Source organism: Scomber scombrus, chromosome 2, assembly GCF_963691925.1.
Source record: "Scomber scombrus chromosome 2, fScoSco1.1, whole genome shotgun sequence".
Taxonomy (NCBI): Eukaryota; Metazoa; Chordata; class Actinopteri; order Scombriformes; family Scombridae; genus Scomber; species Scomber scombrus.
In genome coordinates, this window is record NC_084971.1 from 29,817,390 (window position 1) to 29,832,089 (window position 14,700).

The 14,700-nt window shown below is 37.3% G+C and overlaps 3 protein-coding genes across 4 annotated transcripts; 2 read left to right on the forward strand and 1 right to left on the reverse strand.

Moving 5' to 3' along the window:
• The first annotated feature begins 1,788 nt into the window (after positions 1-1,788).
• On the forward strand, positions 1,789-3,653 carry LOC133986644 (G-protein coupled receptor 4-like). The gene is made up of 2 exons (XM_062426331.1): positions 1,789-2,163; positions 3,126-3,653. The coding sequence occupies exons 1-2, from the start codon at positions 1,789-1,791 to the stop codon at positions 3,651-3,653; spliced, it is 903 nt and encodes a 300-aa protein (XP_062282315.1).
• A 1,079-nt stretch (positions 3,654-4,732) lies between these two features.
• LOC133996613 (uncharacterized) lies at positions 4,733-8,370 on the reverse strand. 2 transcript variants are annotated; one of them, XM_062436235.1, is made up of 3 exons: positions 8,190-8,370; positions 6,711-6,975; positions 4,733-6,325 (listed from the first exon to the last, which is right to left on the reverse strand). In XM_062436235.1, the coding sequence occupies exons 1-3, from the start codon at positions 8,216-8,218 to the stop codon at positions 5,660-5,662; spliced, it is 960 nt and encodes a 319-aa protein (XP_062292219.1). In that variant the 5' UTR covers positions 8,219-8,370; the 3' UTR covers positions 4,733-5,659. The 2 variants fall into 2 exon arrangements, with proteins under 2 accessions (XP_062292219.1, XP_062292212.1); XM_062436228.1 differs by having other exon boundaries at positions 8,247-8,366.
• Positions 8,371-10,056: 1,686 nt separating this feature from the next.
• On the forward strand, positions 10,057-13,807 carry LOC133986660 (B-cell receptor CD22-like). The gene is made up of 5 exons (XM_062426332.1): positions 10,057-10,126; positions 10,266-10,499; positions 11,122-11,340; positions 13,333-13,640; positions 13,778-13,807. The coding sequence occupies exons 1-5, from the start codon at positions 10,057-10,059 to the stop codon at positions 13,805-13,807; spliced, it is 861 nt and encodes a 286-aa protein (XP_062282316.1).
• Positions 13,808-14,700: the final 893 nt, after the last annotated feature.

Below are 14,700 nucleotides of genomic sequence, written 5' to 3' on the forward strand. Positions count from 1 at the left end.
AGAGCATATTCACATTTATGATGATGATATACAGAAAGTCGAGCTACATTTTAACCCTCCTGTTGTCTTCAACAGTCAACATGGACCCAAAGACAACAGGCCTTAACTCAAAAATAAGGCATACTTTCATTTAAATGAGGCCTATTGAGCATAATTTCCAAAATGATATGTGAAACCTGTGATAATAAATTGGAATGAAGTTGGCTAAAAGGTCTAACACAGAATTGGGTAGCTAGATAGATAGATAGATAGATAGAGAGAGAGAAAGAGAGAGAGAGAGAGATAGATAGATAGATAGATAGATAGATAGATAGATAGATAGAGAGAGAGAGAGAGAGAGAGAGAGAGAGAGAGAGAGAGAGAGAGAGAGAGAGAGAGAGATAGATAGATGGATGCCTTATGCTTTATAGGCAATCAAACCAAACTGGGTACATTTTGACCCGGGAGGAAAAAAGTTGCACAGTTGAAGGGAAAACGGTTGGAGGGGTAGGCATAAGTAAAATTCCAGGTGCGTTTTTTTGGGGCCCAGCTGTGTTTCAGTGTCATGTTTTATATAAAAGCTACTTGTTAGATCATCAGTGTCATTTAACTTTTTTTATGTCTGAACTTTTAAAATCAGCTGCACAAGTCACACATATCACACATCCAGTTGCTTTTATTGTTCATGCATGTGCTCATTATGTAACCATGTTAGAAACACGGTACAACCACATCAACCTCTACATTAAGCTGACTTGAGTGATGTAAAATGTTACGAAACACTCAGCATCATTTATGTAAGTGGATGTTTGTCATTACTTTGCAAGCTTGTATTCCCAGCAGGGATTTACTAAACACTTTACACAGTCTGGGCACGTTAGTAACACCTTGCATTAGATTTCTCATTTCTGCATACCTTGCATCACCTGTTTACTGAACATTATACAGTTGCATCAGTAAGATAAAAAAGAACCTAAGGCACAAACCTGAGATCTGCTTACTGATTATTCCCTAACTTAAAGCCATAAATGACAAAAATTAAAAAGTTACAGCAGGGGAGCAGCTTGGGGGAAAAAATAAAATAAAAAGCGACAACTGGGAACTTTAATTTGACCCGAACTACATTTATGCAACACTATTTTCTTCAGACAGCTATACATCTGTACATATCTCTAACTCTACATCTAAAACACGCTCACATTGCCAACCACGTCCATCTCAAACTTAACACGCCCCCTTTACACGTATCCAAACTGTCCAATTGCTGAAGACCTCTCTGCAGGTCTATTTTGCATCGATGATACTACGTTGAGCTTTAATTGCCATCGTCCCACAAACTGGCCCAATCCTAAAATTGCATTAGTCCCCGTGGAGGAGTAGGGGTGGGGAAGGGGGCGTTGGGGGGTATTTAAGATGCCCCTGGACAAAATGATCTGCTGCTACATGCATGAAAGTTTGGGTTTCTGCAGTTAGTGGAGACAGCCGAGGACCACAGGACGCTCTGTTAAGGTAAGATGGGTTGATGTGATGTCTGGTTCCACTGTGTTTTCTATGGAGCTTTTATGTATAATTAAATTATATATATATAGTTTGGGCTTTAAACTTGAGAAATTATTTTTAGATCAGGAATAAAAGCATACACATTGCTATGATGGACTTAGTTTGGTATAGATTTTTACACGTAACAACCCTTTGGCTGGTGACAAGCATTTTTTAGGTGATCGAAATGAGCAAAAATGAATTGTGAATAATCAAAATTAACCTTTCATGCCTCCTTTCTTCATCCAGTATCGACACTCCTTCCCCAAAATGTTCAACACCACTCTGAGTCCATCCACCAACCTCTACATGAACTCTACCAGTGACCCCAGTGGACGACCACCATGGTACCAGTTCCCAGTGTGCGCCGTGGCCCCTTATGGCTTCATTTTCTACTTTGGGGTCAAAGTGTTCAACCTGGCGGTGGGGACGCCCTGTAACGTCCTGGTCATCTGGCAGATCGCCAGCAAGAAGAGCGACGCGGCTACGTCGGACATCTTCATCTTCAGTCTGGCCATCCTGGATGCCTACTTCTGCCTGATGACGCCCATAGAGATGGTCAACCGGTTGCTGCTGGACGACAGTCGCATCTGGTACTTCCAAAGGTTCGCATATGGCCTCAAAGATGTAGCACCACTCTTCTTGGTGAGTTTTTGTATTTTATATTTAACACCAGAGTAAGAAACAATGTGACTTTTATTCATAATAAACTGATTAAAGTGATACAGTGATAGCTCTCTGCCTCCATAAAGAAAGAACAAAGTCTTTGCCACAGTGTTTTTGATGTTGAGGACTTCTTTGAACCTTTGATTGAGTGGAAATGACAAACAGACTTTTGACGTTTGAATGTGAATGCAGAGCGGTCAGAGATGAAGTTCAACTTTTGTAGCTCTACTTTGGGTGTAATAATGCTCATACTTCTGTCAGCTTATGTACAATACATTAGATAAACTGCAACTATTGTGATATTCAATTATCTCAGCCTCTTTTCAAACAAAAGTGCCAAAAGTTTGCTGGTATCAGTTTTTTAAATGTACTGCTGGTTAGTGAACAGTTTAAATGTGTCACTTTAGCGAGTAGTCAAATTGAGAAAATAATCAGCAGCTTAATCGATGATGAATATAATTGTTAGTAGTTGTCCTTATCATATTTTAGACTCATTGAAATCCCATGAAGGCATTATAACAGCTTCCTCCTGCTGCGTTCAAACATAGTGGCATTAACGCTGCCAGGGTGAGGGAGTTCACCTCCATGTGTTGCTCAGTTGAAGAGGAAAACAATCAAGCTTAGTTCATTTCAAATTTTGATTTTCTTACATAAGACATATAAAACAGGTCAGAGTGCTGATCTTTATTTTATGTATTTGTGTGATATATGTGAGGGTTCGTCTTTATTAATCAGTTGGTTCAGTGTCTGAAGAAAGTTTAATCAAAGCCACTAGAAAGTTTTTGAATGGACAAAAGGTTTCTCCAGGACTTTTTCAGTCAAGTTCATTTTCAAACTTTTAGTCAATGTGATTCAATTTTTTTCAGATATCCAAATAGATTTTCTACCACGGAAATCATTAAAGCAAACTCTAACCTGATCTTCTCTCCCTGCTGCTACAGGTGTGCATCTGCCTCGACCGGTACGTAGCCGTGGTTCACCCCATACTGTTCACCGGTATCCGAGACAACAAGATCCGCTTCGGCATCTCTGTGGTGGTCTGGGGGCTCATCCTGGCTTACGGCCTCACCAAGAGCATCCTGGGAGTCATGAGCGTCAACGAAGTCTTCAGTGGCGTCATCCTCTTTGCCTTCGCAGTCATGGTCTTCTGCAACATGTCCATCATCTGGGTGCTCCGTCGCTCCGTGGTGGGAAAAGAGGAGATGCACCCGGTGAAGAAGAAGGCCTTCAAGATGGTGCTGATCATCCTGGCCATCATCGTGGCGAACTACCTGCCCCCTGTGGCGCTCATGCCCTTCGTGCCCTACTACACGTTTGTGCAGTTCCGCTGCCAGATCAGCATAAGCGTATTCTCCATCATGGATCTGAGCTGCAGCATCGAGCCTCTCCTCTACATCACCAAGATGGAGCGCGTAGACAGCAAGTGCTGCGGACGGAGCTTTGCTAAGGCAGAAGATGTCAAGGTGTGATGGCGAGGGGAGCTCCGATCATAAATAAACATCTTGGATGGAAGAGAAACTTGCATGTACCACATCCTGTTGATGGACAAAATCTGACATTAAATCAAGAGAATTCAGTGAAACTACCTTAACAGAATCTGTAAAGATCAGGTTTTAGTGCCGTCAATCAAAATCAAAGGTATAAGAGCTTCTTTCTCAACTCACTATTTCACATTTTTATGTCAGAAATTGAAAGAAAAGGCTGAAAAATTAAAAAAAATTCATCTCCAAAAGTAGCTTCGGTACATCAGAATTGAAGCTTTCGAGACAAGTTGAGTCAGGGAACAACTCGCACTTTTCTTGTCCTGGAAATTCTCTCTCCTGCTCTCACCTCACCGCTGTTTCTTTCTCCATCTTTTCTAACACCTGTAACCAGCGGCTGAAATCCAGCAGGTTTGTGGAAGCTTCTTGGAGGCGTTGTGGGAAACAGAAAATCATTGACAACAACATAAGTCGTTGAGGCAGAAGTAAAACTTTTCGTCCACTCTAATGACGGCCTGGAGCGATGCCTGGTTTACACATAACCGCTGAAGCACTTAACCAGTCATTAATTAACCCTCCTAATCAAAAACACACTGTGGGACCAATTAGCAGTAGTGTAATGAGTGAGCACATAGATTATGTAAGTGGTTACCAAACAAAATGAAACCAACTAATTAATTATTAACAAACACCAATACAAAGAGTTATGACTGTATAAATGTAATTTAAACTCTCCAAACGATAAATGACAATAGACAGAAACCAGTTATATTAAAAAACATCAATTTTAACTGATGTCTGAGGTTGAATCTGTCTTTAAAAAATATCTCTAAAAGACAATTTCTTTCCTCAGAACAAATCTAACATTTTAAATCTCAACATCTGAAATGTAAATACCATGTGAGGAATGAAATAAGTTTATTTTGATCAAAAGTTTATAAATTGTCATTTTTTATAGTATATGTGTGAAAGGATTTGCATTTCATATTAATTATTAAAACTGAATTTTACAGATTTATTTTGCATTTATATCAAATTTAAAGGAAAATGTATAATGTGTACACAATCATTTATTTGTGATGATCTTGACAATTGATTATATTGATGTTATCTTGTATTCTGAGCTAGAGAACATGCTTATTTTAGAATAAACAATCTTTTTCCTAATAAAAAAATCAGCTTTAAATAACACATCACCAGTTAATTTCAGTTTCAACTTGTATTTTATTCTGTCTCCTTCTAAACTGATAAAGGCAAATTAAAGCTGGTATATAAAGTACGAGTCATTAACTGATTTCTTAATCAGATCTCCGACCGTAGTGGAAACAAGGCACTTGGCATCACTTTACTCACCAGGTTACATACTAGAGCTGGTACTAAATCACATCTTTGTCCTGTGATGATTAACCAACGATAAGACAGGTTTACAAAAATGATTCTGTATTGAAAAAAAAAAGTATAGTCAACAATCTTAGAGGAATGAAAATTAATGGGACATTTTGTGTGAGTTTTGTTAACATTGTGTTAATCTTTGAATCACCTGCAGCATATTAATAAAGAAAAATAATTATAATACACAATATTGGCAACAAAAATGCCAATTTCTACCCAATCAACATTGTATTAAGTGATGAAAACCTCATTTGGAAAAATCATATAACATTTGTTTTCAACAAGAAAGCAAAAAATATTGGAATCATCAGATTATCAAAAGAGAAATTTGCAGGAGGAGCTGATAAAACCCAGTGTGTAACCCTAATCTAAAAAATGCTGCATGTATTTTTTTTTTAATGTGCAATACATTTTTTTTTTTTTAAAGTGCTCCCACTGAACGATGACTCTTCGCATTTGCATCAGGACATTTTCCAGGTGTTTGTTATTTCTCACAGCTGTTATTAATCATTAAAGTCTGAGAGGGATTCAAACTGTTAGTGGTCATGCTGAGACTGAGAATTTAACACACGAGTAAGAATCAAACTCAATCAGTAACAGCTTTAAGCAGTCATTTTGGCGTGTATCTCCTTCAGACTTTCCGGGCTGGCTTCAAAACCGTCTTCTGAGCTCACATATCCAGGATAGGTGGGGTAGAACTGGGGTGGTGGTTTAGTTTTATTGTCTCCTTCCCCTGAAGATGAGGGTGAGAGCAGCGGTATCAACTTGGCGTGAGCGTAGTCAATCTCAAAACCCTCAAAAATAAGCCCCACCCCCCAGGCGTTAAACGCCTCCTCGAGAAGCCTCGACACCTTCCGGGTCGCCAGCACCAGCCGCTCATAATCATCCTTTTCTAGTCTGAATATATCTGAGGTCAAAGGTCGGCGTGGTACCAGCACGGTAAATCCAGGGGAATTTGGGAAAGGAGTGAGAAAGGCCACGTGACCCTCGTCGTCCCACACCCGCCACTGCTGCTCCTCCCCACGAACGATGCGCGAGAACAGACCGGGGTGAGCCGGATCATCCCCGAGGAACGTCAGATTGTGCGGGGCATCGGGGGCCGGTAGCTTGGCACGAATCTTGTTCTGGATATCAGTCAGGCGGGAGTCACTCCATCGGGGAGCAGTCCTTGAGGTGCAGTATCCCGGGTCGTGGGCGTTGTGCTCCTCGTCTCCTGCCAGGTGAGGGCGCCACTCTGCATCCAGGCCGTGCAGTGGGAGGACTCGGATCTGTGATCACCAAGATTAAAGTAAATTTATGCACAGTAGGGCTGGGTAATAAATCAATATTTTATCAATATAATGATATGAGATGATATTGGAATAATGGAAAAAATGATATTGGAATATTGTGATATGGCGGAAGTGTCTTTTTCTGCTTTTAAAGGCTGCATTACAGTAAATTCAATTGATATAACTTTATTAATTTAACAGACTGTAAAAGCTGTTCTATTATCTGCCTCCATCCACTTACTCATTATATCCACATTACTGAAGATTATTGATCAAAAATCTCAGTGTGTGAATATTTTGTGAAAGCACAGATAGTTATCCCTACAATATTGCTGCAATATCGATATCAGTAAACCAGTCTACCAGTCATAGAAATCCTCACCTGGGCGGGTCTGTCTCGGTGAGGTCTGGACACCAGAGCACACCTGCGAACCCCGAGCCTGTCGCACAGCAGCTCTGAGACGGTTCTCGCCCCTAACAGCCAGGATAAGTATTCGGGCTCCTCCAGGTGGAAGATGCTGCCTCCCAGCCTGCCAGGAGTGCTGCGCTCCAGGATAACAGAGCCTGGAGTCCAGGGCCGGGGATGAAGGTAAGCCACCAGCCCCTCTGACTCCCAGATGACGTGACGGTGAAGGCTGGAGGACATTCTGCAGAGACAGGAGGGACGAGGGCAGGATGGAGGATGTGGAAGAGACAAATTTTTTTTTTTTTTTTCATTAAGATCCACTGAGAAGACTTTGAAAGACTTTCTGGTCTAGATTTTGTCGTATTTGATATGAAACTATGTTGTAGTGTTAACATATGCATTTAAATGTACACTTTAGTGAATATTAATTTTTTATTTTTCAAAAATAGCTGTAGTTCATCTGCAAAAAAGGGAGATAATACTTCCTTTGGTCTCTGTGTAAACACCTGACATCAATAATAAACATAAAGCACAATAATCACCTTTCTGACAATGTCAACAAAAATTGAAAATGTATAAACTTCATAAATGTAGAATTTAAAGCAGAGCTGATGTATTGGATTGAGTTAGATTACACATGTGTACCTAATGAAGAGGCCACTGAATATATATTTTACCAAAAAAATCACCCACTTGATGTTAGCGGCTGAGGTTTATGGTGAGAATAAAATGCAAAAATAAAATATTTTCTTATACTGTACTCTAAAACATGAAGGTTCACTATTTTCTTCACTTTCAATGAATGACAAATGATTTATTTTTGTTAATCTACGATCAACTAAATCCAACATGTGTTTGTTTTATCTATTAATTCTTGTAAATAACATTCAGGATGATCGCATTATTTTTTTTAAACATTTTTAGACACAAAGTCTCAAAGTTTATACACATTTTTTAAATTTTTGGGTAAAAAAAAAAAAAAGAGGTAGTGAAATAAATGCCTGGATAGAAAGAGGAACCACTGAGTCAAGATCATAAGATTGGTTTAAAGTTAAATGAATTTCATGTTAACGCTGCATGTTGATATATGTTTGTTTAAAGATGAAAAAAATTAAATTAAAATTGCATCATCTCAGCTCAGTTTAATCTGTGCAAAACGAAACCGAAAGTAGTCTAATGCTTGATTTTCACTAATATTTATTACTCCTTTTTTCTTTTTTTTTAAGTCAAAGTTGTGCAGAAATACAAACAACTACATGCCGATTGAACCTGTGGATGCAGCTGATTCACAGAAAGGTTTGAGTGACTCTGTAGCTTCAAGTTTTATATTTAAAAAGTATTTCTGGTATAAACATGTACTTTTTTAATGGAGTTCAGTATAACAGCTTGGCCACGGGAGCAGGGTTTTTCTTAATGATACAATTAATTAACATAAATGTAACTGTCCTATCTTACCTTGTGATAAAACACCTCGTAAACAGCATTAAAGTAGAAAGTTGGACTCAAACCGACCTGTCTTCTTTTCCTGTGTCTTCGTGGAGAAAAGTGAAATAATAATGAGCACAAACAGCGATAAGCACGGTGATAAACGCTCCTCCTTTCCACATGAAAGCAGCGCTAAATGAACAGAAACTGATGTAACATTACATTAAATCAACCACTGGCTCTAAAGTCTGTCATCTCCAGTATTTCTCCTGTGGATTAAAAACCAGCTCAAATATGATTTACCACCACCTGCTGGGCTGGAGTGTGAGTCAAGATTACCATTTATCTTTTTAATTTATCATTTTTTGCTGTTTTGCTTTATTTTATTTTGCAGTGTTTGCATGTAATATTTATCAGGTTAAGTTAATGATATTTATGTTTTTTTTATTTTTATTTTTTTTACTTTGCATTGTTATTGTGTTTTATCTCTTATAGGTGAGGTTTTAAGATAAGCCTATATTGGGTGTCTACCTCACCTACATGTGTTTTATTTTTATTTTACTATTTTTCTCTGACTTTTATTTTACAAATTTACAAATAAACAAATGAACCAATATACATCTTATATATCTTGTAATGGCCTATAGCATGGAACAGCACTCAGGTTCAACTATAGGCACGGTAAAAAAAAAAAAAAAACCTCATATGTTTAAAAAAAAAAATGTTTCTATGTTAAAATATGACTCAATAACTGCAGCATAACATCGATTGTTTATCTGTGGTTTCATTTAACTGATTATTATAAAGAGGAAGGAGGTTCATATCAGAGCTAAATGCAGCATGTCTTAGTTTCACTCTGAATGCTCTGCAGTGTATTAAGTAATCATAAACTTCTGCATTTTCCACCAAGAAAACATCCACAGACAGCTTTATATTTCTCTGTTCTCAGTTAATCAACTTTCACAACTTTACAATAATAATATAAAGTAGTTGAACACTATGATGTCTGGCATGAAGAGCCAATACAGGATTAAAACTGAAAATAGCAATAATAATTGTGATGAAATACAGACTAAGCAACGTGATGACACCCTCAAGTTGAAGTCAAAGGTTTCCTGTTAAACTGTGACATGAATAACTATTGATAGATTCTTTATTTGAAGTTTCATTGGGTTAAAAAGAGGAAGGAAGTGAATTTGACAGAGCTGCATGATGTGTATCTGCCACCACTCTCACAGTGACCAACAGTCTATTCTGTCGTCTTAAGCCTTTACTCTGTAAGACGACTGCAGGTGATTTTGACCATTTATTTATATTGTTAATATTTTCTGAGCTTTCATAATCACAGCAGGTGTGGTAAAAATAAATAATCAACTTTCTGTTTTGAAGCGGAGAGACTACAGCAGCCATGTTGTTGGCAGAAGCTGGCTGTGTGTTTATGGGTTTCATTCTGTGCATCTCAGGTATGAATTATTGTTTATTCTCTTCTTAAATGATGACTGTAAACATTATGTATACAATATGAGATTATTAACTGTAATCTGTTAAAAATAATGTTTGACTTGATTATAGGAGTTAAATTATGAATAACTTGAGGAAACCTGCAGCAACAAATGTCCTTCATTAACAATATGTAATTTTTCAAATATTCAGTGATTAGTATTTGAAGAATATTAAATTATATTTTAATTATATTGAATCAATCCAGATGTTTGTTTCTGTTAAAGGGGTTCAGGGACGAGCAAACAGCATCTGTGCCTTAAAAGGTTCATCAGTGGATCTGCCCTGCTCAGCTCAACATCACACTTCAAGCATGAAATGGTTCACTAGACACTGGAATGGCTACAATTATGTTCTCAAAGAGCTCTCTGCAGATGGAAATCATGTAAAGTACAACATGTCTGAAGAGACTCATCCAACTCTAACAATCAAAGATCTGACAGAGAGTGATAAAAAGTTTTACTGCTGTAAAGAGAGCGCAAAAAAACCACAAGACTGCAAACAAAGTTTCCTCCTCCATGTTACAGGTACAGTGTTTGTCACTAATGTGTTACTTTAAGAATGAAATCAGTATATGAACTCTCACGTTATTCACCATCATCTCAGACCTGCAGGTGAAGGTGATTCCTGCCACAGAGGGACAGACAGTATCACTGATTTGCAACACCAGCTGTCCTCTGACTGAAAACCCTGCAGCCTACATCTGGTACAAGAACAGAGAGTTTCTCTATCAGGACTGGTCTCCCTGGTACCAACAGCTGGTCAGCAGTGAGGAAGCAGTCAGATACTCCTGTGCTGTCAAAGGCTACGAGCATCTCAGAGCTCCTGAAGTCTCAGTGGGTGAGTGACAACATTTGGCTCCTCATCATGTTATAAAACCTCTAATTAAACACTATCAAAAACAACTTTTTTTACTATTCAAGCTTTACATTTAAATTATAAAGTATATTAAATACTATAAGTGTTCACCAGTTAAATTATTAAATACTATTTGTTTTTGTTCAGATTCTGTCACATCGACCTGCTTTACTGTGACCTACGCTAAAGGAAGAATGTGCTCTGAAAAGCAGACATCAGTGGATGAGTCCTGCTCCATCACATATCCCAGAGGTTAACTTTCTATAAATGTCCACAAACATTTACACAAATTACCGTAATTGACCAATCATTTATTTTCATATCAATATTTTCATGTCTGATCTTTGTTTTCTTTGTTTTCTCATTATTATTATTATTATTATTATTATTATTATTATTATTATTATTATTATTATTATTATTATTATTATTATTATTATTATTATTATGTTGCATTCATGCCTAATGAAGTTTTATATAATCTGATTTTCTGAACTAACAACACTTACATAACGTTGTAATATATATGTTATTTTTATTTAATTCAACATAGCATTTATAACTGTTTATAATGTGTTTAATTTTATTTGTATTCTCCTAACAGAAGTAAGCCTTCAAAGTACTCCTGCATATGGGGACTACGCTACACTGACCTGTAACACCAGCTGTCCACTGGCTGACAAAAAAACTGCCTACAGGTGGTACAAGAACATAAACGTAATGAAAGTTGAGAAGAAACAGCAGCTTTCAGTTTCCCGCTACTCTCCTGATATCTTCTCCTGTGCTGTCAAAGATCACGAGGATCTGCACTCTGCTGAAGTCTGTGAGTATAAACCAACTTACAGTCTGTTATAACTTACACAAACATGACAGTTTACATGATTAATGGGCAATATAAAATATGATGACTTTAATAATGTCTAAACATCAAACACCAAAATAACAGAAATTCATTATAAAAATACAAATTTTTCCTTTTGTATTAAGTTATAAACATCGGTCTTGAAAGTGTGTAATGTTTTAGTTTTTCTTTATACTGTCAGAGGTTTTGATTCAACCTAATTTTCATTTTTAGGCTGTACTTGGGAGTGTTAATGATCTATTATCTGAATTATGATTTAGTCAGTGATGGAGATGATCAGCTGGTAACCAGTGTTCCTTATTAAAGGTGACATTAACTGCTGATTGGTGTTTGGGTTGATATGACTGTGAAGCTGTAAATCACAGTCTGTATAAATAGTATCAATAATTACAAATTAATTTTTAAAAATACTTAACAATGATTTAAATTTAAATTTTTTAGAGATTTTTCCATGAAGTAAAAATGAATTCAGCTTTCAGTATAAATCCAAACAATGATTAACTTTTTTTGCCTAGAGTATAAAGTATTTAAACAGCTGTTTCACATTGTGTGATATTTCCTGATGAAGAATCTTCCTGAACTTCTGTTACAGATTTATTTAAGTATTAGACAATGCTACTTTAGCAGTTATTTAGGAGACCCTACTTTATGTATTTAATTTATATTTCAGGTACTGTTGACTGGAACTGCTGGAGTGTAAATTATATCAGAAGGAGAATCTGCGCCCTGGAAGGCTCTTCAGTGGACATTTCAGCTCAATATTTGTATCCTAACAATAAGAAGCCCAGGTCTAAAGTTTGGTATAGAATGAATAGAAGTGGTAAAGAGGAAGCTGTCGAGCAGACTGAGGATGCAGGCCGCATGCAGTATGTTGACAACATGAAAAACCAGCACATCCTGAGAATCAACAACCTGAAGAAGACTGACTCAGCAGAATACACATTCAATCTCATAAAAGATGATGGAAGATGGAAGAGTAGTCGACTTGGAGTGACTCTAATTGTCTCAGGTAATTTCTGTCTGTGTACTTTTCAATAGAGACTTTGCTGCTTCCTCACCATGTACTGACAGCAGTCAGCAGACTTTACTCATTAATGACTGTACAATAGATTAAAGGCTGGTCCATGTTTAATATGATAACAGCTGCAAAAGAGTAGACAGTCAGAATAATGTACAAGTTGTTTAATTAAGTGCACACAATACACTGTATGCAGGATCAGGCAACACCTGAAACTCATAACAATACAGTGTAAAAATGTATCTTTGTTTTGTCAAAATCAGACCAGTGATTTCTTAGATGTCTCACAATAAATCATGGATGGTGGAATTTCTCAAATTTGTCTAAATTAGGAGCCTCCATTCTTTCCATGGTCTAATTAAAACATGACGACTACTTAAAAGATGTCAAATAATTGTAGAAGTCGTATCTCTGAAAACAAAGTTTTAGCAAAAAAACTTCCAAGTGTACAAAAAAAAAGCAAATGAAGATAACATGCTCAACACTCTGACATAAAGAAATATGCTTTCTTTATGTAAGATAAGAAATGAAGGCCTGCATCTGTTTGGTTTTCATAACTTGCATTGAGCTCTCTCAGCCACCATAGTTAGAGAGGAGGTCAGAATGGATGGATGGACGTACAACGGCTGTGACTCTGACTCAGGAGTCTGTGGTTAATGTCCCATCTTCTACAAAACACTGCCTGTTTTTAGCATGCATTTTAAGCAGTAGTTTTAGTTTTAGCATTGTCTGTTTGAAGCACAATGGTGATTTTATTGTATTTTTAATGCCTTAACCTGTCTGCACATTAAACACTAAAATTAATCTTTTTATTGAGGGAAAGCCATCTGGGTTTATTTTAAAGACTGTAATAAACCTAGTTTGTACGTTCAGTATGAGGACTTTAGAGATGATTGTCTCTTTTACATTTACTGTCCAATCTAATCATCTTTCAGGCTTGGAGGTTAAGTTGCATCCTGCTGTGGTGACAGAGGGCCAGAGAGTCACACTGACCTGCAGTACCAGCTGTCCTCTGACTGACAACACAAACTACATTTGGTACCTGAACAGTCAACGTCTGACGGAGCCAGAGAGCCAAAACAAACACCTGCTTCTAGACCCAGTCACCATTCAACATGCAGGAAACTACTCCTGTGCTGTCAAAACCCACCAAAACATCATCTCTGGTGAAAAGACTCTAACTGTCCAAAGTATTACAGGAACATCAACAGCAGCAGCTGCAGGAGTTGTTGCTGCTCTCCTGGTTATAATGCCACTCGCTGTCTTGTTCTGGATTAGGTGAGAAAAACACTGAGCTTTGTTTCAGAGTCATGATATTTACACACTAACCTGATATCATCTATTTGTTTTTATATTCTCATTTCTCATTTCACTAAACAGGAGAAAGAGGTCCTCCAGACATTCTCCTAGACCTGAAACATCAGACAACATGGAGCATGTAAATAAAATAATTGAAATTATTACATAACACTATTACACATAATGCTTTTAAATGCTTTTCTTTTACTTTATCTTCAAACTGGAATGTAAAGATACCAAATATCTGCCGTACTCACTAAATACAACTTCCAAAACTATTGTGTTCTACTTTGAATTTTTTCCTATTGCTTTTCTTTGGAGCATCAGCAAAAATGTCAATACAACATATTATAAATTAATATTTATTCTTCACCAGCTAAACCCTGGTCCTGTGTATGAAGACATCTCAGCTCAAGGCACAGAGCAGGCTGACCTTCACTATAGCAGTATTAACTTCTCTAAGGACCAGACAGATCGTCTCTACTCCACCGTCCAGCCACATCAGCCTGGAGAACAGGAGCATGACCCGTATTCTGTTGTCAATTTAAGATCCAACACAACCCCTGAGTAAGCATCTCTTCATTACAACTCATTATATTTGATAGAAATAAGAGTTGTGTAGCTTATCACTGGTTGGGCTATATGACATCTCAGAACTTACTTGATAATCATTGAACACACCACTGATTAGATTTCTGTGAAACTTGCTTACAAGGTTACCAGAATGTAGTTAAAGACTGTGAGCTGTATGATGAAACTGCAAAAAACTGCTTCTCTCCACATTATACTTATACAGCACATTATTTACTTTTTTCAGGTATGATGGCCCGGTGGTGGATCCCTAAAGTTCAAACAACACAGCAAACAAAGGCTTAAAGAGAGTGATAATAACCTTCCAATAATGTACAGAGGAATATGTTTCTGATTTTTAACCCTTGCATTGACACTTAGGTGATTCAGTTGATAACCTTGGCCCAATCCCAAACCGGCCCTTATCCCCTAAT